Source organism: Schistosoma haematobium, chromosome ZW (genome assembly GCF_000699445.3).
Source record: "Schistosoma haematobium chromosome ZW, whole genome shotgun sequence".
Classification (NCBI taxonomy): domain Eukaryota; kingdom Metazoa; phylum Platyhelminthes; class Trematoda; order Strigeidida; family Schistosomatidae; genus Schistosoma; species Schistosoma haematobium.
Window position 1 is genome coordinate 40707041 of NC_067195.1, and position 22819 is coordinate 40729859.

Consider the following 22819-nt stretch of genomic DNA (forward strand, 5'->3'; position numbering starts at 1 on the left):
TTTGGGAACTTGTTTTAGAGATCTAATGCTGCATTTTATTTTTAAAAGCATAGATATGAGTACCGTGATAATGATCTTCATGGAAATTCTTATATGTGGAGATTATGTTGTCCACAGTAGGGAAATACAGACAACCAGGGATGAAAACATTAACCAATTTTAAACGAAATACTTTTATTAATTTAGTTTATAAATTTTAAATGATTAGTTAATACTACCCATATGATTAATCTGAACCACTTCAGCTAAGACAGAACTGTGAAGCCTTCACTACACCTTTGCCCAGCCCCACTAACTGCACACGAAAATGAAAAAGAAAGTTTCGAATACATCTGTCAGTGTGACTTGCTCCTCAGGGGCAGTTGAAGTGACAGATATAAAAGAAATAGCTAGGTTAAATGAACCATTTTTCAATCTTCATATCAGTATCAGACGCGTAGAGAACTTTAGTTGCAGTTTTCTTAGATCGGACGATTTTTGTACTAAGTATGTCACTCGCAAATGCTGGGCACATCAACAGTGATCTTTTGTTCGTTCTCTAGACTCCATGCTGTTTTGGCTTCGTAATTTTATTTACAAACTTTTCGATGTAGTCAATTTTCCTGTTAGTGTTCACCAAAGCATTTGTTTCTTCCTCACAATTTCAAATGTACACAGCATACTAACCATTTCAACATTTACACGCAATTTAAAAACCATAAACTCAAACATTAAGACAGTATTACTTTTGAAAATGATCATAACTTTTGATTATTCATTTAAAGACATAATTGTATGATCCGATAAGTATTTATAGGGAATATTATCCTTTGTTTACACATCTTTGTCCAAACTATTTTGTCAGTAAACGGCTTTTCAAAAGAGAAAGTCGTATTCGAATAACTATCCTTTTTCAATGTTCATTAAAACTATGATATCTAGTATTTTCTTGTTCATTTAATGATTGAGTGCTGCGTCTAAGAGCATGATTTTCACTGGGGATTTCATTTCAATAATCTTAAGTCATATGTATACATATCTCCTATGAACTAACCACTGTAGTGCATTACAACTGGACTAAAAAAGCAAATAAATGAAAAATTGTGGCTTCAAATGAAATTCTAGGTGAAAATCTCCTTATATGTAGCGCTCGCTCACTAAATCAACGGCAAAATGCTTAATTATGCTCGACACAGCACAGATCCTGAACATTCGGAAATGAATGCGCTAAAAATTAAAAGACACGTATCCCGCCTCAAGGAATGTTGTTATTTGAATAAATTTTACTGAACAGTTAGTTTTCAACAAAATATTCGCTAGGTGACTAAGTAGTGAGAATATTAGAACCTTTTGAACTAGATCTGTAACTCCTTTCCAAAAAAATTACTTCTTAAATACTTGTACACACGAGGATGAGAAAACTTGTTAGATATTATTTGTAGCTTTCATTAAGCATATATTTTATGAATTAATATCAAAAGTAATACACAATAAGGTTACGAATGCGCAACAATATTCATATTTAGTTACTAGGTTCAAGAATTTTGAATAGAGTCGAAACATAATGGTCGTTTACAGCACAAGCAGCTGTTCGCGACTCATAAGAAGATTACGGATTCTTATATTAGGTTTCAAAGTATGAATTTAACGTGTTGTCCAAAATGAAATAGGTGAATGAAGCTCATACATTTTAAGCAGTGAATGTATTTAAAATAATTAGATATTCAGGTCACAGATTCTCAACTTAGTTTGTGAAGATGAATTGAATATCATAGTTCTTTATTTATGCATTGCATATCTGAACTACTGTACAACGTATATCTACCATAAGTATTAGCCTGCAATTAGTATTCCTGAGGGAATCATGATACCAGTTATTGGTTGATGAATACATATAATATTTTGATTAAATGACTAATTCAAATTATAAGTACTTGGGCAATAAATTCCTTAATTTTTAAGTACTAGAAATATTTGCACTCTGAAAAGAAATCAGTATCATCCTGATGATTTCTACTGAACCTGACAATTAGTCATCATACATTTAGAACCTTTTGACAATGGCTGATAGGTAAAATACAAATATGTGATTCAGTGATCAGTTGCACTTCACAGCCAAGGTAGTTAATTTATGGATTTTGTAAATTACATGCACATATTTAATTACAGATTAATTAGCGCTAACTAGTGATGGCTCAATACATTCAAATCCATTTGCTGACCAGACTTTTAGAAGGATACATATTTCATTGTTATTTTTGATGTCGTTATAATCAGTGGTGCATTTAACGGTTGGTGAATAAATAAATCTTCATCTATAGTCTTGTTGTCTTTCTTACGTAGGCATATCATTCTTGCTTCACTGTTTGAAGCAGCAGTTTTGCCGCAATCACAACAGATAGCAGTATCATCATCTTATGAAGTCATTACAAATAACAGGTTAAATTGAAGATAATTGACGGCACAAATAATGGGCCTCAGTCAATTCAATATGGTATTTTTGAATTAGATATCAGTTAATCGAGTGTATAGTCCGTGTCGACACAGAGAACAGAGAAGAAAAACCCTAAAGAAAAAACTAATCAAGATCTCAAAACCACCCATGGAAGAAAACACAAACAACTGCGTGATCAATCTGTCAAAACAGTGTACAGTCCTTATGATAGAAAGTGAAACCCCAACTAGTCTCATAATGTCTAGCGAGAAGTACCATCTTACACTGAATCACACATGAGTTGGTAAGCGAGAATGTATTTATGCATCAAACAGCGCATTTCAGATGATAATATTGTGGTGTTTGCATGAACTAATGATACCTTTGTACTTGTTGAATGCTTGATTTCGAATTCCAAATACAATACATTCGCTTGTGCATGTGTCTCACTTCTTAATTCAGTTACGTTATTTCTGAGACTCTTAGTTCGTGCTATAATTCAAAACATTATACTGGCGTCGCGATGGAGCCTGTAATGGAAAAGTTAGATATTCATTCAACTTCGGAAGCTTTTGAAGATCACTTTGAAAGGTTCGAAATCTGGGCTATGTCCAAGGAAGATGATGAAGATGTTAATATTGTGGCACACTTCCTCACATTCATTGGAAAAGAAGCATACAGCTTATTAAGAACTCTGGTTATGCCGGAAAAGTCTATCTCGCTTCCTCATACAGCTCTCAAGTAACTGCTGCTAGACTATGTTCAGTATACAAATTTCGAATGTCGTAAAGGAGGAAGACTTCGTAAAATGATTCATGAGGGTTTCAAAAATTCCACTACATTACGTCATCCCAACCTAGTTCATACTCAAGATTATGCAGACAATTCATTGAGGAGTTGCAATGCATTTCACGAAAATGGGCACAAGTTTAGTCAGTGTTTGTCCTGTGTCAGGTCCCACTCTTTTAATTCATGTAAATTTCGTAATTCTAAGTGCTTTAAATGTGCTGATATTGGACATATTCAGTCAGTCTGTAATACTAATGTTCATCTTATTGCAACTAATATTAAGAGTTGTAATTCTGATTCTACTGAGTCGAGTATTTATAATGATGATTTATCTTTATCAACGATTGCAATAGACAATGTAGAGTCACAAAGTAGTTCAGAGTTAAATGAAATCCAGAATTGTTGCAAAACAACAGTTTCTAACCAATCGATTTATCAGATTTCTCATGTTATTGTACCAAATATGGCTTTTCCTAATGATTCATATATTTCTGATGACATTTCTTACAAATCTGAAGAAAATATGTTGAGTGAACATAATTATGATCGAAAACCTGATGTATTTTTGATAGATGCTGATTTTTCTAATGATCCTTTAATCTGCAATGACATTCTTAATGAATTCGAGGAAACTATTCCAGAAGAGTCAAGTCTTGATGTCATACCAAATATTATTTGTCCCCATAATTCATTTGTTTCTTGTGGGAAGCTTGTTCAATGCGAAGCACGAGTATTAAATGAGCTCCATTCTGGTTACAATTCAGATTATTTCACATCAATTGCTGTTAATCCTTATCACAAATTCACTTCCAATGTATACTCCAATCAATGTGAGAAATATGTTCTAAACGAAGCCATATTATTCATAACTTGGGGATATAAAGATCCAACATTATTTCGTGGGGGAGGATAGTGTTCAAATCCTAGATATTAATGATTTCAGTACAAGACCAACATGCTGATTGTATACAATTCCAGGTGAGTCTGTTCCGATTTCGTTTGTTAATTCCAATACTAATGAGCACATTCTAGATACTACAAAGTTTCTATCCAATACAATGTCGGACAGACTCAGGATGAACTTAAGAAGAAGACGTAAAACCGATTACAAATACTTTTACTCCTATTTAAGCTGTGGCGGATGTGGTGTTTGAATGAACTAATGATACCTTTGTACTTGTTGAATGCTTGATTTCGAATTCCAAATACAATACATTCGTTTGTGCTTGTGTCTCACTTCTTAATTCAATTGCGTTATTTCTGGGACTCTTAGTTCGTGCTATAATTCAAAACATTATAAATATTTATCATGCGACAGAGTGGAGTAATCATTTATTACACTAAAAATCAGTAGATTGTTTTGAGGCAGTTGTAATTCTATTTTATTATCTGTGATGATAAAACTCTATGTATAATATTCCTAGGGAAAATATAATTTAACTAGTAATTCTAGGGCAGAAAATCGAAAATTAAGGTTAAATCGATAATTGCCATAACCCTATTGGTTAATATAGTCACGTGATAACATTTCTGAAATTAGTCGAATGAACCAATACTTTATTGTACAGGTCCATCTAACAAAGCGATGTCGTGTCAGTGTTATCGGAAGTAAAAGGATGATAAAAACCAAATATCATATGACTTATGATCCCATGTGGTCAGATTTCAGTCAGTGGTCGAACAAAAGCAACATCTGATCTAATTTTTACTAACATTTCCTAAAGTTCATATGTATATTGTTGGTCTACCTATAAGATAAATCCATTATTGTTCAACATCCTGTGTTTATGTGTTTGTACTGGGATTTAAAATATTATTTTGAAGTTGGCTGTTTGTTTCTGTTTTCTTCTGTTACAAGATCTCTGTAACATGTATCGAATAGAAGTAAAATTTTCTGGCAATCTGTGACTCATATTAGTTTACTGTTTGAGGTTAATTTCCACTTCATTTAAAATGTTGGTTTACCGTCTCGCTGTTTTACACAAAAAAGATGCATGAAGAGAAATTAATCCCTTTAAACTTTATTCAAAAGCAACGTGTGTGATATTGATCACTGTCAGCACTATCGTAATATTGATTAAGAAATCTGGGTTGTTCTTAGGCTGCTTTGTAGCCATTCACCTAAAAATGCTTCGAAATTGTCGATCCACTGTGACTAATACGTTAAACTTTCAACCACAAACTCATCCCCTCCTTAATCGTAAATCTGTAAATTCTTACAGTTATATGCAGGCTAGAGACTACTACAAAAAATATTATTATGAGCAACAAACCAATATGCCTTTACAAAATCTTTGAATTATAAAGTAGCGAAATTCTTGTTCCCAAACAGTAATTAGTCCAGCAAATGATATTAATTTCAGACAGATTGTTTTAAAATATTTTATAGAAAATATCACTACATTAATATCATCAATAAAGAAACCCACTAATTTAGGGTTAATCGGATAGATCAATTAAAGAGATATTGATATTTTTTACTTTTCTTCGTCTATTGATTTAGATAGAGATAACTGTTATGCTATTATTTGAAGTCAATTCCACTTAACTGGACACATTTTGAAAATAATTCATCTACTAACCACATCAGTACTTTTAGAAGTGGATTTTTCAAATTCACTATTCTTCAGTTTTGTTCTTACTCTTAATTAACAAGGATTTTGTTATACCAGTTTCAGAATTAGTTCTTCAGTTAACCTCGAACCAGTATTCAGTAATTACTTGCTATTTTTAATCATTGTTACTAAAATAAAACGCGGTGGATATGTATGTGTTTTCTGAGTGTAGTGTTTTACCACGTAAATGAATCTTAGGATGGACGATGATTAGCATTAAGGGTTGCCTTCATGATTAAGTGAACTGACACGTTCGGTGCTTGGAAGTAGTTGACAAGAAAACTTCGCTGACTAACCACTGTAAGTGATTTTGTGACTGGAGATGGTCAGTCTGCAAAGTAGAAAACAGAATGAAGCCAGCTTCAATCGAAGCCTGATAATACAGACAAAAATCACATACTTTCAGAACTCAATTTGTCATTTAACTGGGTCAAAACCTATTGTAGGGGTCTTATTTTCGTTGTTGCTTCATGGTTGGTGGTTTCTAGCTGTCGGATGTTGAATATAGTTGGTGGTTTATTATTGATTGTCTATTCTATCTTTGTTCATTATTAGTTATTTGTTGATTTCCGGTGATTGCCCGTTTTTCCGTATTAGTATCGTGTCTTAATTTTTATATGATTATTATGGATAACTGTTGATGATAGTTGAATATATAGTTTCCTTAGTTCATTTGTTGTTCCATGTTATCTTTTCGTTATTAGTTTCTGGTCGTTCAAAGTTTACTGTAGATGAACATTTCATATTTTTTGGTTGTCTGGTGTTGACTAGAAGAGGATCTTTCCTTCAAAGCTGTTCTTTGACATTTATTCTTTTTTAGTTATCAGTTGATAGTTAGTTATTAAATAATTGATATTTATTGGTCAATTGTTGTTGTATGGCTGTCTTTCGTTGTTGGTCCGTCATATCTTGATCTGTGGTGGTTGCCCTGTGTTGACCTCATTACTTTTAGGAGCGTGTTTATTCAATTATGGTCGTTATTGTTTGATCATTAATTATTCCCTGATGTTCGTCTGCTGTCAGTTTTTGTTCTCATGCTTAGTTTATCATTGTTCATAGTCGATTGTAGTTAGACATTTATTGATTCGTTATTTCTTATTGCATTTTTGTTGTCTGTTGTTCTTTGCTGGCGATTAGTAGGTATATGTTTGTTTTCGCACGTTAATTCCCAAATAAAAATTTTTATTAAAGCTTATCGCAAAACATTCAATGAAACTTTAGGGAAACACACGAAACTGAACATTTCCTCAGTTACGTTTGTTATTCATGACTCAGCAACATCTTTCGAGAAACAAAATAAATGCACAGATTACTTACTTAAGTTAATTGTACGTATTACAGCAAAATAAACTGTTAACCGATTATTTATGCAAAAGTAGTTAACTTAAAGAGTTGTGTTTTTATTCTGGAACTATTTGTAGTTTCGATAGTATTATCCGCCAGCAGGTACACAAAGTGCTTTGACCGGTTACCAAAATAGGAGCGACATTATTTATTACATGATCAAAAGCTTACTGTTACGCCTGAAACAGAGAAAATGAGTGGTGGTGAATTGCTTTGAGTATTATGTTTACACAAGAAAACATCGAAGATGGAAATACCAGTAGCTTCCATTTGGACGAAGGTCATGCAGCAAAAGAAAGCAACATTTACCGAGATTCTAACTGCAATATCCCTTGCTTTTAACACATTTATCTATTAATTATATGATTACAGCATACGATTTCCATCAACAGTGTTATGTGATTCTTAATCAGCTAAACAACTTCCTAGATGATAAATGAATTTTAGAGCTTTATGGTCTGTAATGATAGTGAAGTTCTCTTCAGATAAGTATTTATGAAATCCCCTAACTATCAAAAGGTAGTTAATCGCTTTCTCTGAATTTGTGGATAAACTTTTTCAGTAATAGTAAGTTTTTGTTCATCAACGCCAGAAACTACTGACAGACGTAGTCTTCTGAGATGGTACATTTGCAAGTAAAGCTTGAAGTTTCTGTGTCCATTCTAAAAACTCCACCATTGATTAAATATATCCAAGGCATTCTAAACTGAATATGCATGACGCTACCTTTTTGAAAATTCAGTACATTTGATACTCTCTTAGTCGAAAACTTTTAACGAAATTAGGATCATTCAGGATTTGACATTGTACGAGTTGAGTTCCCATCACCCTGCTGAACTTAAAATGTTCAGCGATTAAATCTCAAAATTTCTTTAGAAGTTAAAAAAGGAAGTTCTTGAATTTGTAGATATTGGTGACATAGTTTCGCTTTCCAGAAACTGAGAAATCATATATCTGCAATTTGCACCTCTAATATGCGTACTACAGCATCCACAGATAAGAAATTTGTGTCCTTCAATGTTTGATATAGAAACAAGCGAGTCCTATCAAACAAATGATATAAAGTGACTTTAAATCCCTAACTGAAATTATAAGGTTAATGTACCACATTTAACGATTAAATCACAAAGTGCGCATTCACAACCGTGACGTGGATCGAATCCGGGGCATTCAAGTCACGGGATGGACGCTTGAACGTTGGACCACGAATTTGGCATCTGACGACTAACATTCCCTGTTTCTATCAGTTCGTGATTAGCACAACTGATGTGAAATGACAGTAACTGCATTATTCTCAACATGACTGAACTCCGGTAATTATTATTATTAATGGCTTTATTCAATATTGTATTTTGATACAATATAGAATTCTTAGCACCAGTCAGAGTTCTTCACTAGTCGGCACATCATTGTTAGCCTGTAAATTCGTTAAAACTTCTGAATTTAGTTTACATCAAAGACTGACCTTAGTGAGACAACTACTGAGAACCATGAAACGCTGGACATCTGTTTCTTTCTAGTATGAAATCCAAGGGTTCTAGCAAGGATTCACGGCCATTTTTTAGAGAAATGTAACATTGAATGATTCCATTGCGAAAGGCTTTTTCTTCCATGCGTATCATTATGATTGTTTGGAGTTCCGACCCTGCACTCATCACTGACGTCAAATAATTCTACTAAAAGTTATAGAACACCCTGTCATTATTCTTTTCTTAATTTCGTCGGCATTTCACGCTAATGTGCTAATAAGTTATTGTAGCTAACGTATATTCAATAATATTTATTAGTATATATTAGGTAAGGGTATGTGTAGAAATGAATGAAGATATCGTTTGCAACCTTGAAAATCACTGACAATGAAAAACTCTCATCTTAGTTTCAAAATGAGTATTATAAAATATACACCCTTCACCCAATACGAGAGTTGTACAAGTATATTCACAATTATTACAATATATGAGTCTACCATTGATTAGTAGCTAACTATTAAATAGTTGACCAGGTCGCTAGTATATATATATATATAGTGACCTAACTCCACCTGGAGTCCCTCCGGGGGCTACTGCCGGTCCCAAGCCCGGATAAAGGAGGAGGGTTGGGTATGGGGTTAGCGACCCCATCCCTTAGAAAACTAACTCGCTAAAAAAACGCTAACCAGAAAAATTATTCAAACCTTTTAAACTCTGCCTTGGGAGTCAGAAGGTCTTCATTTAGAAGAGTTATGACGCCTCATGACGAAAGCCGAGTTCCTTCGGTAGTCACGAGGCCGATGCCCCTTCTGACAACCAGAGAAACCATTTATTTAGGTACATGGAATACTCGTTCAAAGTGGGAGACCGGAAAAGTCTTCCAAATTGCTGCAGAAATAAGGAGATACAACCTAGAGGTGGTGAGAGACTTGCAAACCTATGTGCCTTCAATAAACTGGTCATAGGCGGCACCATATTCCCACATAAACGCATTCACAAAACCACATGGACTTCACCGAATCACACTACGCAGAACCAAATCGACCATATCTGCATCAACAAAAAGTTCAGGAGGACGTGAGAACCAAGAGAGGAGCTGATATAGTCTCAGATCATCAATTGCTGGTGGCCAAGATGAAATTGAAACTCAAGAAGCACTGGACAATGGGGCGAACAACATCACAAATGTTCAATACGGCCTTTCTTCAGGAAACTAACACACTCAAGAAATTCAAGATAGTCCTCAGCAATAAGTTTCAGGCCTTTCATGATCTACTAAATGGAGAAGGAACTACTATGGAGAGCAACTGGAAGGGGATCAAAGAGGCAATCACTTCAACATGTCATGAGGTCCTGGGTCACAAGAAGCACCATCACAAGGAGTGGATCACTGTTGATACATTGGATAAGATTCAAGAAAGGAGGAACAAGAAGGCAGCAATCAGTACCAGTCGAACAAGAGCAGAAAAAGCCAAGGCACAAGCTGAATACACAGAAGTAAACAAGCAAGTGAAGAGGAGCATCAGAAATGACAAACGTAAATATGTGGAAGATTTAGCAATGACGGCGGAAAAGGCTTCAAGAGAAGGAAACATGAGACAAATGTATGACATAACAAAGAAACTCTCTGGAAATCGCCGCAAACCAGAACGACCAGTGAAAAGCAAGGAAGGCAAGGTAATCACCAACATTGAAGAGCAACAAGACAGGTAGGTAGAACACTTCAAACAACTCTTGAATCGACCATCTCCACTGAACCCACCCAACATCGAAGCAGCACCCACAGACCTCCCAATCAATGTTGGCCCACCAACAATTGAAGAAATCAGCATGGCCATCAGACAAATCAAGAGTGGCAAAGCAGCAGGACCAGACAACATCCCAGCGGAGGCACTAAAAGCAGACGTAGCGGTAACTGCAAGGATACTCCACATTCTCTTCAGCAAGATTTGGGATGAGGAAAGAGTACCAACAGACTGGAAAGAAGGAATTCTGGTCAAAATACCAAAGAAAGGCGATCTCAGCAACGGGATAACTACAGAGGCATCACTCTTCTCTCAATACCGGGAAAAGTCCTCAACAGGGTATTGTTAAACAGAATGAAGGACTGTGTAGACGCCCAACTTCGAGACCAACAGGCAGGATTCCGTAAGGATAGATCGTGTACAGACCAAATCTCAACTCTACGGATCATTGTGGAACAATCAACTGAATGGAATTCATCACTCTAAATCAACTTCATTGACTACGAAAAAGCATTTGATAGCGTGGACAGAACAACACTATGGAAGCTTCTTCGACACTACGGCGTGCCTCAGAACATAGTCAATATCATACAGAATTCCTACGATGGATTACACTGCAAAATGGTGCATGGAGGACAATTGACAAAGTCGTTCGAAGTGAAGACCGGTGTCAGGCAAGGTTTCTTACTCTCACTCTTTCTCCTGGTGATCGACTGGATCATGAAGACATCAACATCTGAAGGGAAACACGGGATACAGTGGACTTCTAGGATGCAGCTGGACGATCTAGACTTCGCAGATGATCTGGGCCTTCTACCCCAAACGCAACAACAAATGCAAGAGAAGACGACCTGTGCAGCAGCAGTAGGTCTCAATATACACAAAGGGAAGAGCAAGGTTCTCCGATACAACACAGCATGCACCAACCCAATCACAATTGACGGAGAAGATTTGGAAGATGTAAAAACCTTTACATATTTGGGCAGCATCATTAATGAACAAGGTGGATTTGATGCAGATGTGAAGGCGCGGATCGGCAAAGCAAGAGCAGCATATTTACAACTGGAGAACATCTGGAACTCAAAACAACTGTCAATCAACACCAAGGTCAGGATTTTCAATACAAATGTCAAGACAGTTCTAATGTATCGGGCGGAAACCTGGAGAACTACGAAAGCCATCATCCAGAAGATACAGGTTTTTATGAACAGTTGTCTACGCAAAATACTTCGGATCCGTTGGCCGGACACTATTAGCAATGACCAACTGTGGAAAAGAACGAACCAGATCCCAGTGGAGGAAGAAGCGCTGGAAGTGGATAGGACACACATTGAGGAAAGAACCCAACTGCGTCACAAGACAAGCCGTCACATGGAATCCTCAAGGCCAAAGGAAAAGAGGAAGACCAAAGAACACATTACGCCGGGAAATGGAGATAGACATGAGAAAAATGAACAAGAATTGGATGGAACTAGGAGAGAAGGCCCGGGACAGAGTGGGTTGCAGAATGCTGGTCGGCGGACTATGCTCCATTAGGAGTATCAGGCGTAAGAAAATTAAGTAATATAGTGATCTGTAATAAAACAAGAAAAGACAGTTTAATGACGACACGACTTTCTTAAGTTAGTGTGATTGTGTTTTCAACCCATTAACACATGATTGTCGGTTAATGAACAATATGGTACGACTATCACTCATATGACTTTACAGGACATGTAAGAGGTTGCTTAATAGTAATGTAACAAAAAGTAGAACCTCATAGAGGACACATTTTCGGTAAATCAAATATGGTAACTTTGAATGCTCTTTTAACAGAGGAGAAAAAATTGCTAACTATGCCAGTAGATGGACCGGCCAGTTGGATCATTTCTATCAACTTTAGAAATCCACTTGAGGTAATGATTAGGAATTAACTTTACGAAACGAGAATGACTCATTCAGCATTTATATGGGTGATTAAACCGTATATTCAGAAATTATCAATAATTGTTTTGAATTTAGCCTATAACATCTGAGTCATGTTTGGACCTCAAAAAAAGACACTAGCAATAAACGGCTTAATTTCTAACACACACGTCACCGTTTGGTTTCTCAGACGAATGTTTTGACTAAAGAACATGAGAATATTTTTCAAATGATTTCTGTATGAATTTTACGATTGCAAGTCAAAATATTGACCAATGGCCTAAAAGTACGCTTAACTGCCTAGTATGGAGATCATGGGGAACTTCAACACAGCCTTTGATTAATTAGACTGTGAACTATTTCTAATAACATCTCAAGCTGTTTGATTTATAACAAAAAATGTTAGACAAAATATGATCAAATGAACTTCGTCATAATAGTTTCTAGTTTAATACTCTAAAAAACTGAGCTGCGAGAACTGCATAATATATACTTCAAGACCCTTGAAATTTTAGGTTACGAGGTTCGACGACATGGATATATAGTACGAAATCAGCACCAGCCACAGGAAAACTCCCTCGACAAGGATGAAATTCATTCACACACCTTGGAAAAGTCAAAAATCGGAATAAAGTGATAGGGTAGACTAAATGAAGGCCTATGTTCATCACATTTAGACACTGTTGGTCTTATTCGAAAAAGCACCTTAGGGTAACTATTTGTAACACATCACAAGGTATAGAACATCAATAGGCGTGAACGCATATCCCGAATCTTGTTGCGTGTATATGTTTCCCATAAGTTTTAAATAAATGACTACTTTATTAACTAAGATATTTTTTTAAATTGAGGCATGCTGTGATTTTATTTCCACAAACATCAGCACGTAGGATTATTGTCTCACTTTACTTAGATTTCAACAAAATGACAGCAAATAATGTAACCAACTTAACATAGAATTGACAAAAATTGGAACATAGATTTAAATAAATTCGATAATTATGTACAGTATATACTGAAGAAAATAACTATACTTAATATGAAATGATTCAAAAGTTCATTTGTCATAGAGCAAAGCTAACTGTTCATCAGTCAAATTAAACCCTTGTCTTATAATACGTTCTTTCTTCTTTTCTAAATTCATTTTTCTTATCATATATTTCGAGTCCATTTTAATGGATGAGTGACGAAGTCGTCTCACGTCTTTGGGATATTCAACTGCTTTTGAATCACCTGCGCTGAAATGTGTAATTCTTGCAGTATTTGTTTTATTTGGCCATCCAAAACCGAGACGATCGCGTTTTAAAACGGTTGCTACAGGAAAGCGTCGACCTGGTCTGGAAGCACCCAAACCACCGTTTTTAATGCAGAAATGTGATTTATACTCGTTAGTTGAAATGCCAGACTGTACTTTCGAAGTCTTCAGTTCTTCATATCCTGGATCGAGGGCAGCATCACGCCAACCTATTCTAGTTAAAAGTTGATAACCTTTATTTGAAGGAGGAATTAACAGCGGCGATGGTTTCGAACTTTTTTCTGATATCTCAGCCATTTGATGACCAATAGATGAAACGTGTTTCTTAAAATCACTAAAAGAGCCACCACATACGGAACATTTACATAAATTTGAATCGGGTGACGAGTATTCCAACTTTTGAGTTACGCACTGTGTAAGTGATTCATAGAAATTTTTTACTTCTTGGCCAGAGAGATTAAGGTCTTTAACTTTTGGAGACGCATCGGTTCTAGTTTCAGGGCACCTCAGTGTTCCCGACACAGAACTTCGAACAAAAGTCCGGTTAAGCAAGGTTTTATCCACATTCTGAAATATAAGACAATGTACGTTAATTACTATGAATTAGTGCACATATACATTGAATAAAAGTGGAGATATTGACAGAAATTATCTTTATTTAAAAGATGACAGTAGGTTGAGTTGAAATCATGCAGGAAATTTTGGTCCACCGTTACGATAGTTTCCAGATATGTCGGCTGAGCTAAAGTCCATACCAGGGTTTTCTATTTGTAGTCGCTGAATGGTAAGGTTTCGTTCCATTTCATCAAGAACTAGTGGATCCGCCTTCCAGTTATCGGTCATTAAAGAATGCCAACAGGTACCTGGACTAGCTTTGATCAGACACATAACCATCTACAAGATAGAATAAACAATGATAAAATGGGCGTTTAAAATAAGTTTATTCTACTACAATGAACCGTTGTGAAATATTTCTCTCGAAAAAATAAATGTACTTCATATACCAACACAACAAGAATAAGACTTAAAACTTTCATCAAATAGTGTATTTCAAAGTGAAAACTATCATGTGTCAACTTCAACAAGGTTTACTTCTACGTATCTCTATCATCTGTTCGATTGATAATGAAACCAGAAAATTTGGAACATAAGGAAGTAAAATACAAATACGGTCATTCAGTACTAAAGTCTGCATTGTTTATCAAAATTTATACATGATATTTCTAATAGGCTTTTGTTTTCAGTTGATAAATCTTCCAATGATATAAAAAAGTACTGAAAAATTGATGCAGTTCTATAGTGAATAATATACAACAGTACTAGAAAAATACACTAATTTACTTTATCATACTTCAAATAAAGCGGTGAAAAATCAGATCACAACCAGTAATCCAACATTTCTCTACAAGTTGTCGGTTTTATACGTAGAATCCTACTTTATCTAATATGCGTTAATTCTGGTACAAATAGGCAACAAAAAAGGCATGTCCCATACAAATAAGGAAATAGTATTGTGAAGAAATAAAGGGAAGGGAAGTACAATAAAAAAAGATGAGTGATCGAGATTAATGTAGACTAAAATATATATTTTAGATAACAAGACACTCAAGAAGGACGCTTCAAGCCACTAATTCGCATCATTTCTAGGACACCAACCAAAGTCATGATAAACAGGCAGATGCTAAACATAACGAATTCTATACCAAGGCGCCAAACATAAAATCAAAATCACTACCTCGCCATCCATTTTTGTTGTTATTAAATAAACCAGTGTGGAAGCCACTGGGATCAAGTTCGTAGCACACATACAAAAACACTGAGACCGGTGTTTCGAAGTGGTAATACCAATCGAATTATTGTCACTGTACCTGGACACATTGCCGAACCTCAAATTTACTAACATGATGTTCCCACTCAATGTTAGCAGTCCTTCGGATACAATGAGGATTGAAAACAGAGAGTCGTCTAACATCTCTACCACTGAGATGCCAGGTTTTACAAACATAAACCAAAAGTACTCTCACTAACACATTGTAAACTTATCCTCTAACACCCAGAATAACATCATGACGGTACGAAAATGGCTTAGACTTATATAAGCCGTTCTACATTTTACTGTACGCTACCATTGTCAAATGAGTAACTGCGGTCGGCATAGCTTCATTATAATCCCACAGCAATGTGGTACAATCCGTATATTCAGGATAAAGTCTTTCTCCAGGAGACAGATCAGTATCATCACTACTTACTTCCATCGGTACTGCAATCGATGGCGAAGTTGAAGAGTAGTGAAACTGTGAAACCCTGCCTAACCCCACTGGTTGAATGGAACAATGAAGAGAGATGATTATATCACCTCGCTGAGGCATTTGTATACAAAGAATTTAAGACACGCATAAACTCGGGCACAGCCTACTTCAACGGATAATCACAGAACACAGTCTCGTTCAACGAATTGAAGGCGCCCCTAGCATTAAGCAACACAATGATTGTTCGTTTGAAATAAATATTGTGCTGCTCTAACATTTGGGGGAGTGCTATTTTATGATTAGTTCATCCAAGACAAGAACGAAAACAAGCCAGCTCCTGACGAGTTAGCCGTTTGTGGGTTTTGTATTATTTGTGAAGTATGACAGAAACCAATAGTTTGGACGCCGATGAAAGTAGACTAATACCCCGATAGTTGTCGCACAGATTATCTAGCCTCTTTTCAAAGATGGAGACGATGCTCGTTTCATTTTAGTGTCAGGACATTCTGTTTCTTGAATTCTTCCAAACAACGCAGTCAGTTCTCTGACCAGAACTTAATTACCATTTTTAAAAGATCCTGGAAGACCATCTGAACCTGATGACTTACGATACTTCGTAATTCGGAGTCCCTCGTTAAGTGCCTCAGTCATCGACGGTCAGGGAGGACAAAACAATTCGATCGACACTGATGGGACAGCATAAATGCTGAACTGTTCGACAAAAAACTCAATCCATCTTTTAAGACGCATTTAAATGTTACTAAATTGTGTATCATTAGCTACACAATTTGCTTCGCTGAAACCTGACTGCCCGCTGTGGGTGGCTAGGATAAGGTAAAACAGCTTTCAGTAGTTGGTAAATACAGCTGCAGCTTTCAGCTCACTAGCACACTCGAACTACCATATTTCTATGTCTTTAGGGAAACTTTGCAAAATAACTCGACATACAATATTCCAGTTTCGGTGTTAACGAAAATTGGTGAATATTAATGCATATATCAACAAGGAGAAAACAAATATCCTCATGAACTAATTAACTACGTTTCAGAACCGATTTACGTAATTAAGAGGCTTCGTCTAATTTCTACACCATTCTTAATGCCTGTTCAAGCTCTTAACAACTACATTCTCAATCTCTTAGTAAAGATAACATCTCTGTGCTTTTGTTTAATATGTGAATGCCCTCAAGAAATTACTGCTATAATTGAGTAGCATGTAACCAATTATCGTTGTAGAAAAATATAGATTTGAGAATTTACAGCTCTAAGAATGAAATTGCCGAAAAGAGATCTTCATGCTAAATCAATAAATTTTATTTAACTTACGATGTGGGACGACAGTCAACCTTATAGATTTCTGTTAGTTTGTAGGTCCGAAATCTTTTTCATTTTCCTTAAATATAAATCCATATTACGCAACCTCTTGTTCCAAGACTTGTTCAACTTTTACGATAACATGTGTTATGAGGGTAGTTCGGGCGATTTTCCCCACACCGTAAGATTATGTATTGCAGTGTATAGTTCAAATAGAGTGATTTAGAATAATAACGGTACTAAATAATTACGGTTAATAAGTTAGGGTTTACTTTATTGAGTTTGAAATTTCGTTTGGTGTTACAGAAACTTACGTGCTTTTTTTCATGAAGGCTCCAGGTGGATTCACTTGCCTTTATAAGGCTAAATAAGTTACCTGATAACAATGGCTGCTGACCAACAAAACCACAAGTGATTGTACTATTGGTAATTTTACATACGATTTGCTTCACGTCTACGATTTGTCGGAATGGAATTTCGATAAAAACTTCTTGAATTGTTTGCCACCAGCTCCCCCATTCAAATGAGGCACAAATTAATCCAGATTGTCCTTTTAAATGTGTCTGTAGAAAAAAAATCAACTAGTACATTAAATAGTAAATGACAAAAAGATTAACAAACGTTTAGTAGTAGTATGATGAATACGCGCTAGGTATAAAATTAATTGGAAAGTTAAGGCAACTCAAAAACCGACTGGATTCTTACTTGCTCGACTGAGTCATACCTATTATGAGTTTTGTAAAAGGGAAAACTCGCTGTACTGAAACACAGGATATCTTGATTTTGACCATAAGAGTTTACTGAAGGCAGATAGCGCATGAATTTCTCACTGCAGTTATATTTCATTAGTATTTTATCAATATTTACAGATGATAATTATGAACAAACTTCAACAATCGTATCCATCAATTTCAGAGTGTTAAATTTTACATTTAGTACAAGGTACTTAACATGCCACTTAGCTGGTTAATTAGTCAAAGATAGACGGATATTTTCATGACAAACAGAAGCCTGATGTAACTGTTAATATGATTGATCGGTGAATATACCAGGAAGCTTATTTTAATCAAGTATCTCCAGTGAAAAGCACAGTTATCTAAATCTGGGAATAAGAAATCGGAATTTAACAGAGATTATCGATCAGTACACTAAAAAATTATATCTTTTAATATGTCTATCAATTCACGTAGAAGTTTTCCGTGAGGACTACATCAACAAGTTTCACACCCGAAATTTTTCTTCATGGAATATTACCGGAATTAAGGATGCGTAGAACACAAAATATCTGAAATAGATGATAAGATAGAAATTTTCAGTACAAGAATAGTATTTCGTAGGATTTCCGGCGCTCATCCGACCTTTGGGTAGTAGAAAATCCTGAGAGTTGAGTTTGAGCAGAGGCAGTACAGAGCTGTATAGACCTTATGAGAATGCCCAGTGATATATGACAATTATAAAGTATTGTGACAGTCGAAATTGTCCGATAATTGTCTAGTTATATAGTATCCAACCACATTCAATAAAAACTTTAGAGGTTTTTTAAAACAAGATTGAAAGAGTGCACTGGGAATTAGGAACAATGGTTCACCAGCTAAAACACTCGGCCTTCAAAAAATATGTGGTAAATATGCAACCTGCCTTACTGATTCAAGTTTGAGTAGATTTATCAATCCTCATAAAGTATAATTTTATCCTATTCACAAATATATATAATGCATTAGAGATGCCGACTTCTTCCAATGTTTCAAAATACCAGGTGCTAACTTGTTGAAATTGATTTTGAATCCTATGTTGAGAAGCGGTTACAACAGGTACGTTTCTTTATTTGAAGACTCAGATGTGATCTATATTCTGAATATTGACCTGGGTGCAGTAAGGTAGCGTTTTCTGATCTCTTGGACTAATAAACTCAGGCCATCACAAGAAATCAAATCAACAGTTAGAATATCACTGAATGGTTAACGACTGAAACCCTCCATGCTAATAGGCATCATCCCTATATTTGTACAAGTGTGAAGCAGAGCTTATTAAGGACTAGAATAAATATTTGGAATGCGTTTTCGTAAATAAACCAGAAGATAAAGAGGGAGTGCCATATTCCAGTAGTGCATTGGGGAAATCTTACAATGTTGCTGATGGAAGACGACTGTGACTACTTTAACATTTATGCGGAAGAGACGCTTCTATACAGAGTTAAATTAGTGTAACCACAAACTGAATAGTGTGATTATGAATGAACTGCATGTCATCGAACTACTACATACACTTGACGTATAAACTCAACGGAAATTGAAACTTCCACCCGAATCTTTCAAATATACGTTGGCTAACAACTCTCATCAATGACAAAAGCAAAAGTTGGGTGATGGTTCTTACTGACAAACTGGATATGAATGGAATTCAAAGTTTCGATAGAACAATGAGAAGAAGGAGTTGATCTGAAAAATGTGATGTATTTTCGCTAGACATTTTGAACAATCTGGCCACACATATACTTGTCAGGGTATTTTATATCAAACTCCGTCTTCTCATTGTTATATTGAAATTTATAAAAGGGACTAATTACTTTAAATTCTAAGTTGTCAGTACAAGTTTTGCTCATAGGGATTAAAAACGTGTCTTTTTTCGAGTGATGACAACTGTAATGAACAATAAGTTGAGTTTTATGTGTAGCATGTGGACCAATTTACAATTAGGAGTGTAGAAATGCAGTTCCGTGTTGTCCTGACAGAGTTTGAAATCGAAACACATCCATCTATAGAAATGTCTCATTCATCTAGTTGCAAACTTCTTTTAAATGTTCTCCCTTGAAACAAACAAGGAATGAAGTACCACTGGGTATTGGCGGTCTCGATTCTAAAGTGGTAAATGAAGACTCGGATAAAACCATAACCATTCCAAGTAGTCACGATATGGCCGTTCCGAGTGATGGGAAATGGACGACAGTGCTGAAACAAAAACCAGGAGAAAGACAAAAACAACGTCCGTCTGATTGATAAATCTTCGGCATACTTCCATTTTGACTCACAGAATACTACGCCAAATTTCCAGAGTGAAACCAGGATTAACCCAAGCGTGACTTGAAAAGGTTTGGTCTCATCGAATATTATTGTGAATAATTTGCCAGAATCAAACGATTCTGATCCAAAAATTGAACACGCCCATGATTTGGAAAAGGTCGAAGTATATATTCGTAGCATCTGAGCAGATAACTCTACAGAACTTAAAATAATTGGTAAGAAGAAATAAGAGTACCGGAAATTCTGAACTCTAAATGCATAGATTCTCTATGATAAACTTAAGGATGAAGGAACGGCAAAATCCCGTGTTAAATAGTGCTCGAAGTCAAGATAACACCGAAATTCGAGAAGGATCTAAAATTTCTGTAAGATACAGAATAAGAAGGTTGAACTGGCTGAACTAGAAACTTGTTGATGATACAGTGAGGAAAATCCACGCTTATTGAATTTCTAAGTAGTCAGGTCTTGATAGCGAATGCTCGTAGTTTTTGAAGTAAATTCTATGAACTGGGAGTACTAGTGAGCGCATTAAAGTTACTCATCGTAGCTGAGACCTAAACTTGGTTAGTCTATGACTATGGAGTTACTTCAGAATTATCGAGACATAAACACGAATTGATAGGAATAGAAGCAAGAAATTGGACTGGGACCTTATGTACATTAATAACAATATAAATATCCGTTTATTTGTTTGCAGATCTCACGAAGATGTGTTTGTGAAGTAACTAGCTATGAACTCCCTTTTGAAGGTTGTTGATCTATGCTCTATGTCATCTATCTTAGGCCAATCCGCTCTGCTGATGAATTTTACAACACATTCAGCTATGAAGTAGAAATAACAGATAACTGACATTAGGTTTTAATGAACCTGATATCAACTGGATAGAGATGACCACCGTAGTTACTGTAGACTCTTGATAGTAGGCTCCTGATGACTGTAGTGGAGCATGCTTTATACAACACGTATTCGGACCCACACATTTTGGTTCAAACAAAACTCGAACTTAGTAGTCACTCATATAACTAAGGATATTGCCTGTCTAAATATCCTCCCACCGATCATGGTGTTTTGTCACTCGTGTTTAGAGCTTGCGACATAATACACGGTCAGGTTGTCCCCCCCCCTCAAATGTGTGGAGAGCAAACACAACAGCCAAACAGAAAAGTGCTGGGAAAATGGACTAATCAGTAAATATCAGCTCATCAATTAGAGAGATATGGTCTATACTTAGGGGTACACTTGGTTTACTTACACGTGGACCTTTTAACTCACCACCATGCATAACTAAACAAGTCAGGAAACTGCTTAGACGTAGGAAAAGGCGTTAACGTATGCTTATCTATACAGACTCTGAACAGTACATATTCACTTATTGTAAGACTAGGAACGGTTGCAAGGCGTTGATAAGGCTCGACATTCATATGATACACAATTTGTTAAGAACTGTGAAAACAGTTAGTCAATGTTTCTCTAGCATGGAGATGCGAACTTAGAGAAGTGATGAAATTCCACCAATTTTGGTGAAAAATCCGCTTAGATTAGAAAGAAACGCTGAAGCTTTATCAGAATATTTTAATAGTGTTTTCTATCGATGATAGTGAAATACTAACAACTAATTAAGATGGCGGCTTGTCGATGGATCCTCTGGTTATTGAGATACGGTTTTTCTTACAATTGTTTCAGATGGTTAGCATCTGGAGTTTCGTTTCTTGCTCAAAGTAGTGAATTACTGGAATTCTCAACCAGGAAATGTAATATCAGCACCTCCGGCTGGTACATTGTAGACAAGATTGGGTCTTCACAGTGCTACAAATCGGAAGGATTAACACAGGTCGATTGACCTATCCTTAGTAATAAACACTAGAGTTGGTATAGACACAATTGTGTCTAAATTAATTTAATCTCGTTAACCTTAACATATTATACCGTTACAATGGTATTAATTCCTTACAAAAATTGCATAGAACGTCTTTCCTAATAAGTCCCTTCCTATCAAATACGTTACCGCTGCTTCACAATCGAAAATGGATTGTGTCTATCTGGGATGGGTGGTTCGGGTCAAATAGTTCACCACGACCTTGAGTGACACTATTCAAAGGAGGCATCTCATATTTGAAGTGCTCAAGGGTAGTCGAGAATGGGTTAGCTTGCATAAGATCTTGGTTTCCGTATAATTGTGTAGTATGATGACGTCTAAAAACCCAGAACTAGCCGTTTAAAGTTATTTCAGGTGTATTATCTTCTTTATTTAGTCCAAATATTGTAGTTGTTGTTGAGTAATTTTCTCTTGGACGGCCGCCGTTGTATCCGCTCCGTTGAAGATTGTGTTCGGTTTAAAAAATAACTTGATATTAGTAGACACAGCGAAATGGGATTCTAGAGACTACCTATTTACGTTGGCAGGAAACTGTCAAACGAATCCAACTGCGCGTGTTTTACGAACGGGAGGTTTAGACCTAACGTGATTTGTATTTATAAACTTCTACTGCGTCCTGAAGCAACAACAGTGTCATTTTCAATCCAAAGAATTTGTCCCGTGATTAACGGCCAGTAAATCAATTTTCGTTTGGAGTTTTATCCCAGTTGATAGTTAACTATGTGTTGCCGAGGTTTACTATTCGGTTTTACTGTTTTTCACATCGAGGCTAGTTTTAGTGTAGCCTAACTTCTTATACCACCCGTATTTATCTGTTTCAAGTGT

The 22819-nt window shown here is 35.9% G+C and overlaps 2 protein-coding genes across 3 annotated transcripts; one reads left to right on the forward strand and one right to left on the reverse strand.

The window, feature by feature from the left end:
* Positions 1–1424: 1424 nt before the first annotated feature.
* Positions 1425–4616, forward strand: MS3_00001159 (uncharacterized protein). Its single transcript, XM_051208655.1, has 2 exons — positions 1425–2473; positions 2512–4616. The coding sequence occupies exon 2, from the start codon at positions 3222–3224 to the stop codon at positions 4113–4115; it is 894 nt and encodes a 297-aa protein (XP_051071438.1). The 5' UTR covers positions 1425–2473; positions 2512–3221; the 3' UTR covers positions 4116–4616.
* Positions 4617–12172: 7556 nt separating this feature from the next.
* On the reverse strand, positions 12173–22199 carry NUDCD2 (NudC domain-containing protein 2; the record flags this gene model as incomplete). 2 transcript variants are annotated; one of them, XM_012945053.2, is made up of 3 exons in its annotated part: positions 18352–19663; positions 17412–17660; positions 13338–14102 (listed from the first exon to the last, which is right to left on the reverse strand). In XM_012945053.2, exons 1-3 carry the CDS (start codon positions 18448–18450, stop codon positions 13338–13340), a joined length of 1113 nt encoding a protein of 370 aa, XP_012800507.1. In that variant the 5' UTR covers positions 18451–19663. The 2 variants fall into 2 exon arrangements, with proteins under 2 accessions (XP_051071439.1, XP_012800507.1); XM_051211383.1 differs by adding an exon at positions 22124–22199 and having other exon boundaries at positions 12173–20319.
* Between the last annotated feature and the right edge of the window lie 620 nt (positions 22200–22819).